Source organism: Seriola dumerili, unplaced genomic scaffold, assembly GCF_002260705.1.
Source record: "Seriola dumerili isolate Sdu_G_001 unplaced genomic scaffold, Sdu_1.0 BDQW01000149.1, whole genome shotgun sequence".
NCBI classification, from domain to species: domain Eukaryota; kingdom Metazoa; phylum Chordata; class Actinopteri; order Carangiformes; family Carangidae; genus Seriola; species Seriola dumerili.
In genome coordinates, this window is record NW_019174404.1 from 14862609 (window position 1) to 14881273 (window position 18665).

General features: G+C 43.9%; 1 protein-coding gene across 1 annotated transcript in view; it reads right to left on the reverse strand.

The window, feature by feature from the left end:
* Positions 1-18665, reverse strand: part of LOC111225998 (AT-rich interactive domain-containing protein 1B-like) — a 178992-nt gene that overhangs the window by 17888 nt on the left and 142439 nt on the right. Inside the window, exons 8-10 of the mRNA XM_022751071.1 lie at positions 11533-11854; positions 3679-3767; positions 1180-1283 (exon numbers count right to left, since the gene is read on the reverse strand). Coding sequence (XP_022606792.1) covers positions 1180-1283; positions 3679-3767; positions 11533-11854 — 515 coding nt within the window. The remainder of the gene's footprint in view (positions 1-1179; positions 1284-3678; positions 3768-11532; positions 11855-18665) is intronic.

Consider the following 18665-nt stretch of genomic DNA (forward strand, 5'->3'; position numbering starts at 1 on the left):
GTCTAGGTACGAGAGTCTTTCAGTGCATGTGTGCATAAGTGTGTGTGAATGCGTGCGTGCGTGTGTGTGTGTGTGTGTGTGTGTGTGTGTGTGTGTGTGTGTGTGTGTGTGTGTGTGTGTGTGTGTGTGTGTGTGTATGTGTGCGTGTGTAAAAGAGAGAAAGCAGGAACAACAGCTTGACAAGTGCTTCTGGTCTGTGTACAGAATGCTCATGTCAGCAAAACCTTATCTTTCCCCTCCCTCTCTCTTTCCCCCATCTCTCTTTCTCTATCTCTCCCTCTTTCTCACTCTTCTCTCTCTCTCTCGGCAGACAGATCATCTCTTTTGGGAGCACTGGGGGTCTTTCTGGCTGCTCTGACTGCCTTAAATAATTCAAAAGGCCCTACTACCCTAATCAGCAAAAGAAAAGACAGGGATTTGGAGGGAAAAGACGTGTAGTGGATGTGATGGAGGCGTGTGTGTGTGTATGTGTGTGTATGTATGTGTGTGTGTGTGTGTGTGCGCGTGTGTGTGCGCGTGTGTGGGAGAGCGGTTGTTAAGCAAAAACAAGGGGAGGGAGTAGAAAAGAGCAAAGAGCAGAGTTCTGTTGTTGCTGAGCTGAGCCAAGCCGAGCTGCAATTGTAGGGCAAAATGAGAAGTCAGCATTGTGTATTGGGACGTGTGTGTGTGTATGTGTGTGTGTGTGTACTGAGAGGAGGCACTGAGAAAGTAGTATTTACGAGAACGATGGTGTGTGTTTGTGAGTGAGTGGAAAGGCCAGTGTGTGGCTTTCTGTCTTTATATTTATGTATCATAAACAGTATTTCTGTGCTGTGTTTGAATGTGTGTATGAACATGTGTGTACTGCGGATGCCAAGCCTCCTCTTTCTCTCTATGTCTCTCTCTTTTTTGCAACTCTGGGCTGCCAAAACATCAGCAAGAAGAGAGTGCTGGGGGCAAAAACAAAGCGAAGAAAACATTAGGAATGGTAAATGTTAAACAAATCATTAAATATGGCGAGAAAACAACAGAGAAACAGCCCACTGTGCTGAGGCAGCATATGCTGATCAGATTTGGTTTGCTTCATTAGGGGAGCTAGATCAAAAAACAAAAAACAAAACAAAAAAAAAAGCAAAAAAATGAGAGGGAGAGAGGGAACTGCAAAGAAAGATGGGGAGGAGAAAAAGGTCAAAGGGGTACCTTTGGTTTGTGAGGCTCGTTGGTGGGGCCTGTGTCATCTTTCACGTCCGTTTTGGGTTTCCCATCTGGACTCATCATGCTGTCTCCGGACATTCCCATGGCTCCTTCACCAAGAATGAGAAAACATTTACTGGAAAATATTTGTACCAAACTTTACAAAATGAAAAATTGCTAAATTCTGCTGTTAGTTTTGTTCTTTGACCATAATCACATTGTCTAAAGTGAACCAACTGCTTTTTGTAAAAAAAGATTATTTACACTAGTACACAGCATGTTTTTATATTATCTTCAATTCAACATTTTTTAACTCCCTAAAATGAACGGTGCCTTCTTTGTGTGTGCTGAAGGCTACTGTATAATGGTTTGTGTAATGTCACACACAAAGTCAGACAATGTAAAACGGTTTCATGTCTTTCTGCAGTTGAAATACTATGTTCCGTTTCTGTGTTTTCAAGGATCCTCTAAAGCCTGTAAAGGGGAGACTGTGAAAGAAACGTATAAAAAGACTGCTGCTTAAGGAAGACATAGAAAGAGAATGAGATAAGACTCCACAAAGAGCAAGCAAGTGCTCTCTTTTAACCTTGCTGGCTGCACAGCCTCAGTTTGGGAGAAATCATACATCTTCTCACATATTCAAAGCGATGTCAGAGTGGGACGGTTAGTATTCAAGAGATGTTGGCTGACAAGAAGAGTTGTTTCTGCTTTCAAAGACGTTTGTGTACCTTCATGAGGTTTCTAATTGAAGAAGAGTTGAGATCCTTAAGAGTACTTTTAATAGTGCCAGCTGCATATTTCTTATTAACAGAAAGAAGGGGTCCTTGGATACAAGGCTCTCCTCTTTATTTTTCCCTTGTGTGCTGCGGCACAGTGAGAAAACTAATGGCTTTTTACTGTGCCCAGGGGCAAACCAGATGAGTTTGGAGGAACCTTGGCGCTCTAATTCGTTTGAAGTTTTCCAAATGTCACGCATTCTGATATTTGGTTTTGAATAAAAGGTGCCTTTCATTTTGGGATCCACAGTGCTCTCCGAGGTGCGTTTAGCAACAATCCAGCAGGGTGAAGGGCTGAAAGAAAAAGGTATGCACCACATCAATCTTTGCTAACTGGAGCACCAGCTCTACAGGCAAAGTAAGAGCACTGAGAAAGTAACTGGTATTGGTGAGAACTTTCACTGTCTTTTGCTCCCTCTAGTCCTCTCTCTCTGCCTCCGTCTCTGAATGGGAACAATTCTGCGTTGGTTCTGCTATACATTTAACATAAACATATGGGTTAATCTTGAGTGGCTCTGTGTCTTGTCTAACATTAACCTGAAGGTCTGTGACTGCTTATTCAACAGGTTCTTCACTATTTTATCAGCAATTATTCTGTACATGTATTGCAAGATAAGAAAGTGCAGATGGGGTCACACTTCGGTTTATGGAGGTGGGCTGTAGGAAGGTGACAGCTTGTATCAATTGGCTTGGCTCTGACTTCAAACTGAGATAATTTACCCAACTTATCTTCCTTGTCAGATATGTGTTTTGAGTGGTTTAAATTTTGACATTTGTATTGCTGTATGCTATTGGGTTTCTGCAGGTTTCAACAAGTTGAATTTAAGACTTTTTAAGATATTTGTTTCGACCATTATGAACACATTTCAAGACCTATTTCACATCCATACTGGCAAAAAAGTACAAAGGATATGTAGGAAAACTGGCGTACCAGAATTATTTGTAAAATAAAGGAAGTTATTCACATCCAACATGGACATTCAACTGAACATGACTAAAAGAATTGTGTGTACGCAAGACTAATGTGTGTGTATGTGTGTGCATTTGCCGTTAGCTTTTTACTGCGGCTTTATGCTTTTCTGACTTCCCGTTCAAAGTTCCTAATTTAAGTGTTTCTTCCTCAAGGTGCAGCGAGCTTCAAATTTGTTATTTTCTACAGGCAGCAACAAAACACTGCCCATATTAGATGAAAGTAGTGTTAACAGAGACGATTTAACTTGTTACTTCTAGAAGTAGCTATTTTTTTGATAAAAGGTGCCACATTAGTCCACACACCACATTACATTACACTAGCTAGGTGTGCTCTGATAGATTCTGACCGGGCTGCACAGTTTGCATTAGGGGTTATTGGTTCCATGTTGGTTTCATTTTTTGTTTGTTTCATTTTTTCTTTTTTTCGTTTTGAATTGTTAGTGCAATCAACAACGATTTTTTTCCAAAAACACATTTAAAAGCGAGACTGACATTAATGCAACTTTGTAAAAGTAACATTATCTTCATAATTCAGTCATTTTTCAAGATACAAAATCATATATAAGACATGTGAAGTCCTGAAATCCTGAATATTGAATTTCAGAACAACAGAAACCCTGGTCAATACCTGCTTCCCCTGTGTGACTTTGCCAAGAAATATACACTTGCATATTATAGGCCATAAAAAAACCTCTGCTAGCTGGCATTAGCTGAATACCTGACGGTGGCATATTGTAGGCTGGACCTTGTGCGTTACCGATGGCTGAGCTGTTGTTGCCTGTTGGCTGGCTGTAGGGGACAGTGGTGCTTGCCTGGCTGATGCCAGGGCCTTGATAGCTGCCCTGCCTACCACAGAAAGAGGAGAAAGAAATAAGTGGATATGGAAGAGATGATATAAAGTTTAGATTCACAATGTAATAGCAGGCTGTGGAGACATAAGTGGGTAACAGTGAAAGCTGCAGAAGAGCAGAAGTCACAAAATCATACAGAGATGATATTTGGCAGCTTGTCACTGCCGTACTCCTTTATTTATGTTGTAGTAAAAACTGAGCAGCGTGTGCGTCTGAAAGTCACAATAAAAAGCAACATATCCCAGATCAAACAAACAGCACTTCCAAAAGACTGAAGATGAGCATACAGCATCAGAAGAGAAAAACTCTTCTATCCTCCCTTCTCTGCTACAAATCCCCCCTCCCCCCATTTCCCCCCTCTTCCTCCCTCTCCCTCTCCCACAAGTCATAATTTAACTAATTAAGGTGTGCTTTTGGAGAGGATCATGTTATTTGTTGCCATGGTGACAGCAGAAATCAATCCCGCTCAATCTCCCTCCCTCAGCCTCCCCTCTCTCTCTCTCTCTCTCTCTCAGGCAGCTCATCAGATGGCGTTGCAAGTGACATCAGAGGGGTTTATCTGCAACCTGCTGAATGCTAGCCATTGGTGTGTGTGTGTGTCAGAGAGAGAGAGAGAGAGAGAGAGAGTGCATGATGACAGGCAGCGTCTATCGTTGCATGCCAGGCAGGCCGAAGCCAGTGACATGGGGGTGAAAGGGAACACCATGTTTGGAACAATTTGGTCTATCTCCTGCTGACTCAAGATTATCTCCTGGACAACCATATAAAAAAGATTGGGAGAAAGGGGGGAGGCAGATGCAGAGAAAAGACATGTGAGGTGAACAGAGAGAGAGAGAGAGGGGGCGAGAGAGAGAGAGAGAGACAGAGAGGCCTAACAGATCGAAAGAATAAGAGGTGGAAGACTGAGAGTGCAGGATGAAACTACAATAAATTAAAAAAGAAGACAGGAAGGGGAGCGGGAGGAAGACAAATAGTAGTAAGGGTGAATGTAAAGAAGATAGGATGGAAGGAAACAGGAAGGAAGAGGGGACTGTTTGGCCCAAACTGCCACACTGTTTTATGTAAACGAAAAGAAAAAATACTATCCGGATTTATGTCAGTCAATTCCCTACTACCTGGCACCTTTCTCTCTTTCACACACTCACACAGACACATAGTATAATGCCTCATATTGGAACCGATACACATAGCCTAAGAGGAGGGATCGGCTTGGTAAACCTCCCCATAATCTCATCTCACAGATGTAATTAGTCATAGAGCACGGCTGATGATACATATGTAATCCCTCTATGGGGGCCGAGGTGCACAGGGGAGCTCCATGGCAAAGAAACAAGCTCACACCAAATCCACGCTTATCTGGCCCTGTTTCCCTATAATGGGGGAAGTATACACTCCTTCATTTGCTGCCTACATGTTCCCTAAAAAGCTCTGTGTGAGTCAAGACACAGAAATAAATTTACCTTTTGATCGTTGCACCTTCTCTCGCAAGTAAAAATGTATTCTGTGTGCAAATTTCCACAAAAGAGAGTGCTGATAAGCCAGCAAGGAAAAATAAGTTTAGAGATGCCAAATGCCTGCGAAGCTCATTTATCCATACTGTAAAAACACCCCTCACCCACCTTAAGCAATATAAGCACAAGCTCTCATGTGAATAGTGAAATATCCAAATCAACAACAACAACAACAGTGGTTGGAGGTTTTCGACTGTGGTGCTCTCCCATTATGACTAATTCATGTCATAAAAAAGCCCATTAGAAAGCACTTGATGGAGGCACCGCACAGCGTTTAATCACACTTAATATATGCATGTGCCGCTATCGGGGAAAAAAAAAAAAAAAAAAAAAAAAAAAAAACGGCACAGCGCATTCATCTTGCTCTCGGGCACCTTTGTGCTGGGGAAAAAAAAAGCATCCTGTTGCCGCAGAGAGAGAGGAAGAGTGAGTGAAGGAAGAGAGAGAAAGCAGAGATGGAAACAGAGGGAGAGGAGGAAAAGAAGAAAGGAGGTGGAGGGAAGGAGAGAAGGAGGGAGGGAAATTAAGGCCTGAGAAGCCTGAGTAGTGTGTGTATGGGTCCCTGGTGGACCGATGGGGGGGCGTATTTTCAGCTCAGGGCCCCAGAGCTGGAAGAAATCTCTGTTCCATGAGACTGAGCTGAGTGAACACACATTCAAACACACACACACACTCACACACACACACACACACACACACACACACACACACACACACACACTCTCAGTAAGAGACATCTATCTGAACACCATCAGGCCAGTGCACTCTCAGTTTGTTGTCTAGGTGTGGCCTGAGGAGAGAAAGAGTGAAACGGTGCAGGGAAACTCTACTTTGAGTTTTCGTGGGTTTTTAAGAAAAGTTAGTGTTAGAGAGTTTTGACACCACATTAGAGTCCAGATATATGAATACAGCTTTGCATTCAGTCTTTTGTTTGGCCTGTCCAGGCACCGTTAAGGCTGCAAAGCCTTTCAAATGCATCAATTCTATTCTATTGTTTTTCTATTCATTCTATCTAAATGCTCTTTCCTCTAACCTGTCCTTCACACTCCCCTTTGTTTTTCCCCTAATTCTGCGCACACACACACACACACACACACACACACACACACACACACACACACACACACACACACACACACACACACACACACACACACACACAGAGCCATCGCTCTACTCTTTCTATTTAGTCCACACGTGTGAAGGGCATCGGAGAAGGCCACTTTCACACCGTGGGCAGAGTGTGTGTATGTGTGTGTTTGAGCGTGTCCTTGTGTTCATGCGCGGGGTGGGCGCTGTTGCCAAGGGGATGCCATGGTTACGAGGTGCCAGCCAACCAGCTGACGGTGTCTCTCTAGAAGTGGCAGCGCCTTTGTCCTTCATTCGTGGTGACAGGCCGCGCTGATGCCTCCCAGCGCCGCTAACTGGACGAGACAGCAGAAGCGCTGGGACCGCAGGAGTGTGTGATGGCTGAGCGGCCCTCCCTATCGATCCCTCTGCTTTGTGTGCGTATGTGTGTGCGTATGTGTGTGTGTGTGTGTGTGTGTGTGTGTGTGTGTGTGTGTATAAGAGTGTGGAGAAGAAAGTGAGAGAAAAAGAGCCAGAGAGAGGCTGCTGGATGGAAGGATGGAGTGGATCGGCTGGAGGCCATGAATTATATATGGACCCAATCTGTTCTCAGGGCAGCTTGGGCTCATAGCTCCTCCAAACTCCTGACTCAACTCACCACACACACAAACACATACACAGACAGAGGGGAGACCAGAATAAGCCCCCCACAAAAAATAAAAGGACAGCTTTTAACATATTAAATCCAGAGAAAAGCTACTCTTCCCTTCTCCCTCCCCTCCTTCTCAAACATCAAACAGCTCAGGATGGATGGAGGAGAAGCCATTTATTTTGCCCATCTAATGAAAGCAGAGCGCTCCGCAGCACTGCCAAGACTGCGAGCGACAAAGCGCCACAGGCAGCATCCCCCGTTCTTGACATTCAAGCGCTGCTCTTATTTATTTAGCAAATTTACTTACTAAGGAGGTCAGAAATGAATTATTTGGCGAGGATTTGCCTGGGAGCACTCTCCTCTCCTCTCTTCTTCCCTCTTCCAACATTTTTCTCCCTTCAATTTCCCTTTGATTTACGGCTCTTTTTTTTTCTGAGCTTTGCTCTTCTTGTACTAAGTGCTTATTTTTTCGACAGCGCCCGTTCCTATAGCTCCGGGAACTTCTTGTAGAGTGTCGCCGGCAGCGCTGGAAAGTCATTTGCAAAGCCAATTCTGTCCTCAGAAGCTGCTGCCAAGAAAAGCTTATACCTTTTAATACTTTCTGTTCTCTTCTCTTTTCCAAAAATTCCCAAACATCAATCCCCAGCCGCTAAAAACATTTCTACCACACCTTTCTTCCGGACTAACTTGTAACTCCTCCACACTGACAGGTTTGACATCGTCCGTGTTATTTGAACATAACATGTCAGACTTTTTGTGCTGCAATTCATCATACTGACAACTGGCTGCCTAGTGCCCCCAACTATTCAAGGACTTTTCATGAAACTGATTCTTTTTTTTTGTTTTTTTTTTTTTTTTACAGAAAATGAATCTAATTTTTTGATGGACCAGCATCTATTTGTGAAATTATTTGACAGTGCATGAACAAGTGACATTTACATTTTATTTTATTTTTTATAATTAGTTGCAGTAACTGCAACAGCAGAAGCTTAAATTCCTAGATTACAAATGAATGATGAGCAAGACGTTGGCATGACGGTAAAGCCATATTCTTCTGCTTCAACTTTTAGTCGAGCAACTGGATTCTTCTCTACGTTCCCCAAACTCTCAACACTGTTTCCCTTCAACCACCAATCAAACTGATTAACCAATATAAGTGGGACAATTGTTTCTGATATCAGTCAGCTGGTGGAAGAGAAACTCTGAGAGGGCTCTAGGGAAAAAAACACTCACGCCACACTTTATGAAGATTTAATCACGACCCTCGCCTGCAGCCATGGGATACCAGAAGTGGTCCTCCTCTGTTCGTTCGGCATTCTTTTCACTCAGGCTAATGAAGCTGGAGTGTGTTTACTTGTGTGTGAGGGTGTGTGTGTGTGAGTCAGGGGAGGATGGATATGGGGGATGAGGAGTGGAAATGTAGAGGGATTGTTGGTGGGGAGGTAGTGAAGGGACGTGTTAATGAAAAAGAGGAATAGAAGACAAGGCCAGCCAATGACAAAGTTGCTGTATAACTAGCCCCTGATTTAGAAGGTCGGGAGCGGGTGTCTCTGGCAGTTCACCCAGGGTTGATGCATCAAAGAGCGAAACTAGACATGTGCTACGACTAACAACTTGTTTCACAGACAGAGAGGAACTAGGTCTGAATGTTTCACAATGTTGTGCTGAGATCTGGAGAGCAAACGGGGCACTGGAGCCTTTAACTGCAGGTTTTCGGAGGCCAATTTTCTCCTGATCTTCCTCAGATGTTCTAAAGTGGGATCTGAGGAAGAAAAACATAACAAGGCTGTGCTGGAGACAGCGGAGAACAAAAAGCAAATTGGGAGGAAGAAAGACTGAGGGAGATAAAACAGTCTGGGTAGGATAACAGAGCTGCACAGAGACTGAGAGGGCGATACAGTTGGGAGAGTTGGTAAAAAGAGTGAAACAGGTGGGAGGAGAGAGAACAGAAACAGACGGGGAGGGATGAAAAAGGTAGAATGAGCGACAGCAGACAAGAATAACAGTGAGGGTGAGACAAGCAGAAAAGAAACTGGAGTATACTGCAAAAGTGTCCATTGTAACTGAACATTTTGGCTCTGTTTTTTGTTGTAAATGAGTAAAAAAGACTTTCTGCTTGCCAGAGGACTAACTCCTCACTATCTGCTAAAATAAAACATTATTATCAATGAAGAAATCATTATTCTGAATAAAGAAGAAGGCAGATGTAAGACAAATGATTCAGATTTGTGAATACTTATCTGCTTTGGAAACAAATAGTCTCACCTAGCTGGCAGACTTTTTTCTTTTTTTTTACACCTGCTAGTTTATAAAAGTCTTTTGTTGTTCTGAATATCCAGTGTCTGCTAGGTTTTTCCTTCACTGCATACTTTGTTTTGAATAAATACAGTGGCAATTTAGAAGTTAGCATGCACAGCAACAACTGAACACAGAAAGAAAAGACAGATTTCCAACAGAAAATCGATAGGAAAAAGCTGTTTGGTCTTTATGAAATGTGATCTTTGCGGGGCAGTTAAAAACAACAACACATTAATGGCTGCTTAATCACAAAGATGGAGATAAAACAGCAAACGAACACAAGGAACACCACGGATACTTTCACAGTCAATAGTCAATCAAAATGGATCGCTGTACTGATAGAGAAATAGATGAAGACATAAACTCACACAGTTTAGACAAATTTGTAAACAAAGAGAGAGAGAGAGAGAGAGAGAGAGAGAGAGAGAGAGAGAGAGAGAGAGAGAGAGAGAGATTTGTAGAGAGAGAGCCTTCACCACAGCAAGTGACACCTCTCTGGTGTCTTGGTGAATGTGAGGAGAGATTGACAGGCAATCTGATTGGTCCCAGCAGAGAGGATCATGTCATGCCACTTTTTATTGACAGCCCGGCCATCTCTTAATGCCTCGGCCAGTGTTTGCGTGAACAGCACTGGGCCCCCCTGCTGCACATAATTAATCACACATACTGTCAGCCATGCCATAGCCCCCCCCCCCCCTTCATGATCAAATGTTGACACAATGCGTACGACTGTATGTGCTCACTTGCTGTTGTTGCCATTAGAGTGACTAACACATGCCGAAGATGATAATGATGACCACAGTGATGTTGACGAAGGTGATGATGGCAATTATAATGACAATGATGACTCTTGTGAGAAATATCACGATCAGTTTTGTAATGTGACACACAAACACATTCACTTACATACAGGACGTGCTCAACATGCACACACACGCGCACGTTACGAGGGTGGCGGACCTACCTATGGTGTTGTGAATGTGAGGGTGGCAGGATGGATGGGTGGTGAGGTCTGAGAGGAGGTGAAGGTGGTGGACGGGTGGAGGCAGGGTGGGGTGAAGGCCAGTGGGTGGAGGTGGGTTGGGGTGGCTGCATCTGTGCTGGGGACCTTACATACGGAGACCGCCTGCAGATCGGCATCAACAGACCCCGCCCGACAAAAAGAGAAATTTCATCTGAAATATCATCACAGTCTTCAGTGTGACTCACGCATCATCAGAAATGGGCAGACTGCGGGTGAAACTGTGGCCATGCTACATTGTCAGGCAAAACCCGCACCGGCTGGAGAAAGCGAAGAAATCCACCCTTCCTCTCTGAAGACGGCCATGTTTTCACAAGTTCCCCCCGGAAGGGTTCATGAGAAGTTTACTGCCCACACGATCCCACAACAGCCCCGGTCTCCAACACTACAAACACTCACAAATACAAAGCTCCAACGGTAATGGAAAAATAATATCCCTTAACTCATGTACCATAATAGCATCGAGGTGCTTTGTATTCGTGTTAAGGTGCTTGGTGTCACCTCTGTCTCCGGTGTTTTCACAGTTAAACCTGTGGTTTTCGTTTTCTTGTTTTTATGTTTTGACAGAGCGATATTCAACCCATACAGTCCTCTCACAAGCCAATATCTCTCTTTCTGCAACAAATGGCACTTGGCGTATAGTGCCAGCTATCAAAATGTCAGGCACTTTATGAGATGTGTGAAAATAGGGATAGTTCCGCAAATGGCTCATAGAAGTGTGGAACCCCTGAGAATGAACTCTTGCCTTCACATCTGAAAAGCCTCTCGGAAAAAAAAAAGAAAAAGAAAAAAACTCTGTGGCACAGAAACTCTCTGTGGTTCAGCACACCTCCCCACAGACGACCCGCAGAGAAAAGTTATTCACCAGATAGCGAGTGACGTAATAAAGAAAAGCTCGCTGCCCCCTAATCTTTAGACTACCACTATTTCCAGGTGAAGTCACTGACTCTCAGTCCCACAAAATAATTTGGGCCATTTCTGTTGGAGTGGCACCGTAAAACAGTTTTTACACCATTCCTCTTTCTTCGTCAGGATCACTGTTGATACCAATTAGGTGCATGAAAAATGATGTGCATGCTCATGTACACACATTCACACTCAGCTATACACCCAGAGAGATGAGGAGATATAGAACAAAAAAGTGTTCATCTTTCAAAATACAACATTTCTTAAAGAAATCAGGCCTCCTGAGTCCTCGTGGTGCTCTTACCTATTGTGTGTTGAGTTGGCAGATCCTGGCATGCCAGCTGCTGCTGCCTCCTGGGCCTTGCGGTTTGAGCTACCCAAAGAAGGAGGGCCCATCCCTGGCCCAGCTGGCTGAGGCATGCTGGGGGAGCTGGGAGCCATAGGTGGATACACCCTGTTCTGGTTACCTGGACCATGGCTACGTCCTACAGGTATGGGCTGGCCGGGGCCCTGGCCGTGCATAGGGCTGCTCGCATTCATTCCCAGACTGTTGGTCAGGCCGGGGCCGGGGCCGCTGTAGCTGGTGCTGGCCGTCCCGCTGTAGTTAGAGGGCCGAGGGTAGTTACCTGGAAAAATATGACATGTGAATGAGCTGACAAATGGTTAAATCACTGAAAAACATAAATATTACACATACAATGTCACTCAAAATGTAAAACATGGGACGTTGTCACTTCAGACATTTAAGTTCCCACTTGAATTTGATGGATTGCGTACAAGAATGACACCAAATGGCTGCTGTGAATTACTGTAGTCGAAGCTGGGTGCTATGAATCACTTCATTTGAGAGAAATGGAGTGTTTATCAAGTGTTTTCCCGCTGATACTCTTGTACCTACAACAGTGACACATACAACTATTTCATCCATCATGAAAATAATCCTGTGACAGATGAGAAATGAGGAATGTAAATTGCAGAACTAAATTCTGATTCACGACCTATTCAACCTCCAGTGGATGCAGGAAAAACTATCAGGGGTGTGTTCTGGTGACATTTTACACAGCTGCAGGTTGCTGGATGGCCCTGGGAACAATTGCCAAGCTTAAGGCTGACTTTGTGAAACACTTGAGAGGAGCTCTAATCTGCAGTAAATGCTTTCTTGCTGCCCTGGAGTGCCACACGGCCGTGATGCCAGAAGCTTTCCTAAGGCACACTTAAACCCCTCCATTTTGGCTCTAAAACCCCTGCTCGGCTCCAACACCAGCTGCAATAAGAGCTGAAAGAGAATCACCATGCTGTCAAAAACAACATGTACATACAATCAGGCACACTGACGCACACCTACTGTATATGTAAGTGCAGTACACACCCACACAAACACACACAGAGCACATCGCATTGTATTGCCTCTGCGGGCACTGGGCCTTTTCCACTGTGATATTCCCTCCCTGGGACAAATCCCCTGCCAAATAGAAATGGAAAATGTGGCATCCTCCATTGTGAAGGGGGCTATTTATTTTGATTTGATTAAGGGTGCTTTAGTTGGGCCTCACTGCTTAATCCTCTGAGAATATGTCTGGAAAAGGGGATCAAGTCCCTTTAAAACCTGAAGGCTTTTCCGCACGCTCAAACGAGGGAAAGTTGAATGACAATATTCCACATGGGGGGAAAAAAAAGAAGAAAAAAAAGAAACGACTCCGAAAATGGAAATGGCTTCTCAGTGTCCTCGAGCTGCTTCGGTGAAGACACTTTCCACATGACATAAGCCTGTGAGTCCGACAGAGGGAGAGAGCAGGAGGAAGCAACAGAGGGTGGGGGCGAGAAGAGAGGAAGACAGACAGACAGAATAGGGGGGGGGGGCGGACAAACCCATGCCCCCCAAGCCCCAAGATAGGATTTATATTGAATCAAAATAAAAGTCTTTCCCATAAAAGTCAGCAGCTCCGGTTGAATTTGTCCAGAAATTGTGATGAAATCTACTGTGGGAGATGGGAAAAGAAGAAGCGGATTATTTCTGGGGAGGCTTTGGTGAGTCGGTGAGCTGAGTACGGCTGACACCTGTCAAGGGTTTTGGGGCTATAATAGGGAAGCGTTCAGGAATGAAAGGATGTCTGCTAACGAACACAGGAGGATACGTATGGTGCACAGTACATGTGTGTGTGTGTGTGTGTGTGTGTGTCCATCTGCTTGTCTGTGTAAATGCATATATAATACATCTGAGACCTTGCAACCAGTGAGAGACACATTTCCATGTTTCTCCCACTCATATGCGACTGCCTAGAATGCTGTGGAAAATCCTGGGAACGGTGCCCTGCAGCCTCCTTCCTCTCGCCTCGGGTGGACGGTTTGCTGCAGATGAACAAGGCCCCAGTCAACGACCTCTCTCAGCCCTCTTTGGACAGCTGTTGAGCCCCATGTCATGGCTGCCTGCCATACATTCTCAATAGCCTGGGCGGACACTTTGTGATTTTTGGCCCTTGTGACAGACTGAGGTTCCAGGACACCTCCCAGGGAGTTGTTTATATCACACAGTCCCATTTGGACAATCTGCATTTTTTTCCGTCTTTAGCGGACGGGCCAAACAACCCAAAAAGTGGGAGGGAGTGTCTGGAAGTTTCCATGAGGCTGTTCTCTACTTTCCTAGGCGGGGGAGATGCTGAGCCAAATCTACCTGAGGACGTTTGTGTTTTTAAAAGGTGTCATTAAGTCAACAGGCAGCATTGAGAGATCACTTGATGTACTATCATTCAAAATGCTCTAGTTGTGGGCTATGTTTGCCTCAACTGACAGAGGAAAGACAGAGTAGCTGTGGGACTGGGTTAATGCTAAGCTTTCCTATGAGAGACTTGCTCCATCCTGACAAGAATGATTCACTTCCTGAAGGATTGGTGGTGTGCCAGAGCACTTCTTCAAGGACAGATAGTGCACTAACCCACTTTTTAAAATGACTGAGAGCTCAACCCTGAAATTCATGGTTTCTTAGGCTTTGAAAGTGCCATTCAGATTACATTAGATATTGGATCACTGCAAAGGTCAAACACAAAATTATCATAGATATGATGACAAATATACAACAAATTAAAATATACTAACGGTGCTAATGCTGGAAAATTGTCTGTTTGATTTAATAAAAAAATATACTACAATGACTCCATGTGGTGTTATATTCACAGAGCTGGGTTGAAAATATGAATTACTTGCTGTTGATTTAAAAGTGTTTCCAGACCTAGGAGACAGGCAAATATGGAAGTCATGGGAGTGACAGTTCGTCACTCGCTGTCACAGAAACTTGAAAAAATCTTGAGGCCTCCATGTGAGTCATTAGCAACATGGCCATGTTACATAATCAAAAACAATAAGTATTTATAGTAGGGCAAGTCATAATATCAGTTTTTTTATGTCCACCTTAACAGCAACCTGTCAGATATAGTATCTGTCACTGAAGTGAATACAAAGCTGTATGTCTGTTCTTTGCCATGGCAGTGGCTTCTTGGGCAGTATGAATTGTGCACAGTTGGTGGCATCAACTCATATTTTATTTCTTTATTGCCCAAACTCTGCCTTTAGGGTGAAGTGCTAAGAAATATCACTTCCTGGCATTCAAAAAAGCCTAGGACAAAAAAATGTGCTCCCTTAGCTTATGTTATCAGTAACATACTATATATGCACAGAAGTGCGTCATGCACGGCATCTACTCTGCATGCTTCTCATACTACTCTGGAAACCAATCAAGGAGGGACAAGAGGAAAAGAGGACAAGGAGGATGTCATTTCTTATATGTCCTGTCTTGCGTCCTTGTGGCTCAGTCTTGGTTTCCTGCCTTCTTCTCAGGCACTTGGTGCCTTTGGGGAGTCTTGATGGTATTTATAGCGCAATGGAGGGGAGGAGAAGGAGAGCTCATGGTGCTTCGTTCACAATTACATGGAAATTCCCGGCACGGTCACGCATTCGGTGGACGCTGTATCCTGCGCCGGGTTTAATCCCTGCATTCCCGCGGGAGAGCTCGAGTGTGACCGAGCAGATTACCGTCTACTGCTTCCTCAGCAGACTGGACCGTCCAATGCTAACAGCCGAGGCAGTCATTCTCCCGGCTACGGTGGAGTAAGGTATGAAGGTGCACCAACGTGCCCTCCAGAGCTGTGGACTCCATCAATAAGCAGTGGAACGCAGATTACATGGCTGCATGTTTGAGCTACCAAGGACAGGAGCGCCGGCAGACTGTCCATGTCCACATGTGGCCGAACACAAATAATAATTAAAAAAAAACAAAAAAAAAAACGTATAACAGTATTTTTCTCTTTTACTTTTTTTATGGAGGTGGTAGGGGTTAGGGGAAGATGGTTTTATTTGTGAGAGTGGGTAAGAGAGGATAAGACACTCTGGTACTAATTTCTTAGGAGTACATTTTCTAAACCTCAGTATGAGTGACGCTACCTTTATTTTTCCCTTCTGATGCTGCTTAATGTGTTATACAGTAGTATTAAGTATAACGTTCTTTTACTTAAAACATAATTTGAACTGTTTCTAACTCGGCTGTATCTGTTTTTAACAGTAGAAATATCTTGAAAATAAGCTGATCAGTTCACAATAACGTCAAAGACAAATCTGTCAGAGATGTCAATGCAGATCCATTACATTGCTTTATGCAGTTTTAAGACTCAGTATACATGTATGACTTGTTGGGATGGATAGTTTTTTTTTTTTTTTTTTTTTTTGCAGCATCTTCTCTTGCCTGAGGCCCCCACATCCTCTCCCATCCACCTCAGCACCTTTCACGGCAGGGTGTCTGAGCCTAAGCAGGGCTGTGGTGCGCCTTGGGGCTGCAGAGCTCCACCACACACTGTCAATTTCCTCCAAAAAAACTCCCTCCCCCAGACACTGGCTTGAGTCATGTTTTTTTCTTTCTTTCTTTTTTTCTGGCCGAATTACACGTTGGCTGCGGCAAGGCACCAAGACTTAAAAGTGCTGTCTGAAGCATGGTCATTACCAGCAGAGTGCTTAACCCCTCTGGGGGGGGGGGGGGGGTTCAGTATGCGATGGGTGGGAGAGAGAGAACAGATCCGAGACAGACTCCAAATCTCTTTCCTGTAATGGCATGATATCCTCCTCCCCCGTCTGTCTGTGCGTCCACACGCTGGCTCCGTACCATGTCCGAGTGCATGTCTTGAAAACAGCTGTTGGAGTCATTTAAGTCCTGAGGAGAGCCTGATATCAACACACTGTATGAGATCAGTTTAACTTTGGTTAAAAAGGGCTTTCAAAGGACAGCCACAAACATTTAGCAGCTTAAATAGTTTTTGGAAATACTGGGCAGTCCGCTCACTGTAAGACTCATTCAGACAGTGAGAAAACAGTAAAAGGGAAAATCTTTGGCAGGGTTCGACTGGACATCAATCTCAAAAGAAGGAAGCAGGCTTATCTAATCCAAAGTCTGTGAAATAACTACTACATTTATTTCAGTATTGTTTGTAGATGGGCCATGTCCTCCTTCAGTCTCATGTATCACCAACCCTATATGTTGGATGGAGCTTATTTAGTTGGTTACACAAGCTGCACTACAGTCGCTTGCCCCTGATAAAAGAGCACTGCTGCAGTCTTTCAAGTTACACAACACCAGACAGTTTTTTTTCTTGTTCTTTGGTGAGCTACAAACTCTTAGTGTTGGTGTGTATGGCAAGCATTATTACTGACAATTTTGTGCCTCACACACACACACACACACACACACACACACACACATACACACAGACCCAAGAGTTGGGTTCTCCCAGCACAGACAAGCCAAGAAAAACAGAGAGCAGAGTTCAGGAACTTGGAGTGAGTTTCTGTGTTGGCTAATGGCTGGCTAATTTGTTAGTGCACTAGGAAGAGGAAAGGGGAGCAGATGGAGCTGTCATTAAGAACAATGACCAGCAGCTGTCTGCCCTGTTCAGCTTACACAGGCCTCTGATGGGCCCTCTAAGAACTGGGGCCTTGGCTCTGACCTGTAGTCCATATGAATAGTTTCCTGTGCTGAAGATTGTTGGAATCTGCAGTACTGTATGGCATTGGGAATAATGTTTTCATATTTCTGACTGAGAAGTGTCTGATTGTATAACAAAGAGGAACACATGTGCTCAAAAGGATGGAGACACATGGAAAATACCCCACACTGAAAACTTTTACCAGTTTAAAAGGGTTTAAACTTGTTAGAGTTCATGTTCAGGTAAGGCCATATTCTGACTGACAACAGTCTTATTTATTTCATTAGGACACAGTGGGGGTGGTGACCAGAGGCCTCTGAATAATATTAATAGAATATTAATGCTTCGTTTTACCTCGTAATCATTGAGATTTGATTTGAGAATCATGAAATCCTATTTCAGAGAAGTACTGTTGTGCTGTGCAGCGTTTTACATTACTAGAACTGGACTTCCTGGATTGCATTTTATCTTCTTCTTTCCACCAGTGCAGCCCATTGTGTTATTTTAACGTGGGAGGGTTGCGGGTTAAAGGGTTAAAGTAGGATTAGATTAGGTTAAAATTAGGTTGAAGAGTGTGCGTAGGTATATAGGTGAGAGTAAAATGACAGATGAGGGAAAGAAAACAGAATCCATATTTTTGTGTGTCATGCTCTTGGCAATACTGTGTGCAAACACAAATGCAGCCACACAAGTGCCAGTTTTTTTTTGGGACTCCCTGTGCTGTTGTCTGAATATATTGAACAGTCTAATGCAGGACAGATGCAGGTGAGTTGCAAGTGTATTAAATTTGAATGAGAATATACATACATATACAATATATACTGTATATGTGTGTGATGAGAAGACAGCATTTCTGAGCCGTTCTTTCTGTTTCTGATGAGAACATCTCTCCTGTCATCGGAGTGAGATTTCACGCTCATCTGCCTCCAGAGCCTCTTCCAGGCTAGTCCGCCTCGCTGTCGCTCTCTGCTTACTTTATTTCTCTTTTTCTCTCTGCTTATTGGGCTGTCAGCCCAGCCAAAGTCACATTAAGAGATAAGAGTGGGTGGAGAAGGGAGACCAAATACCAAATGCATTAGGGCTATTAATCAACATTAACAAATGCGAGAGAGAGGCTGCAGTTTTGGGAAAACACACGCACGGATGGGCGCATTTATCAAGGTGACACATTAAAACACACATTTACCAAAAAAATACCATAATGTTTCGTCTGGTGTGTTGCCAAAGGCGGAAAACGAAGTACAACAGCAGATGTCAACGTTTGTTGGATGGCCTGGAGTCGCACGTTGGAGAAAACAAGCGAGCGAAGAATGCTTAATTATAGAGAGCGATCCAAACTTTTTTTCCCCACAAATTTCCTGAAATCTGTTACTTGTTTTTTTTTCCAAGTTTTTTTTTCTTTCTTGAGTATCAAAAAATCGATGGTTGATGTGACTGATTTACCAAATGGTTCATCAAACAGGCCTGCATACAT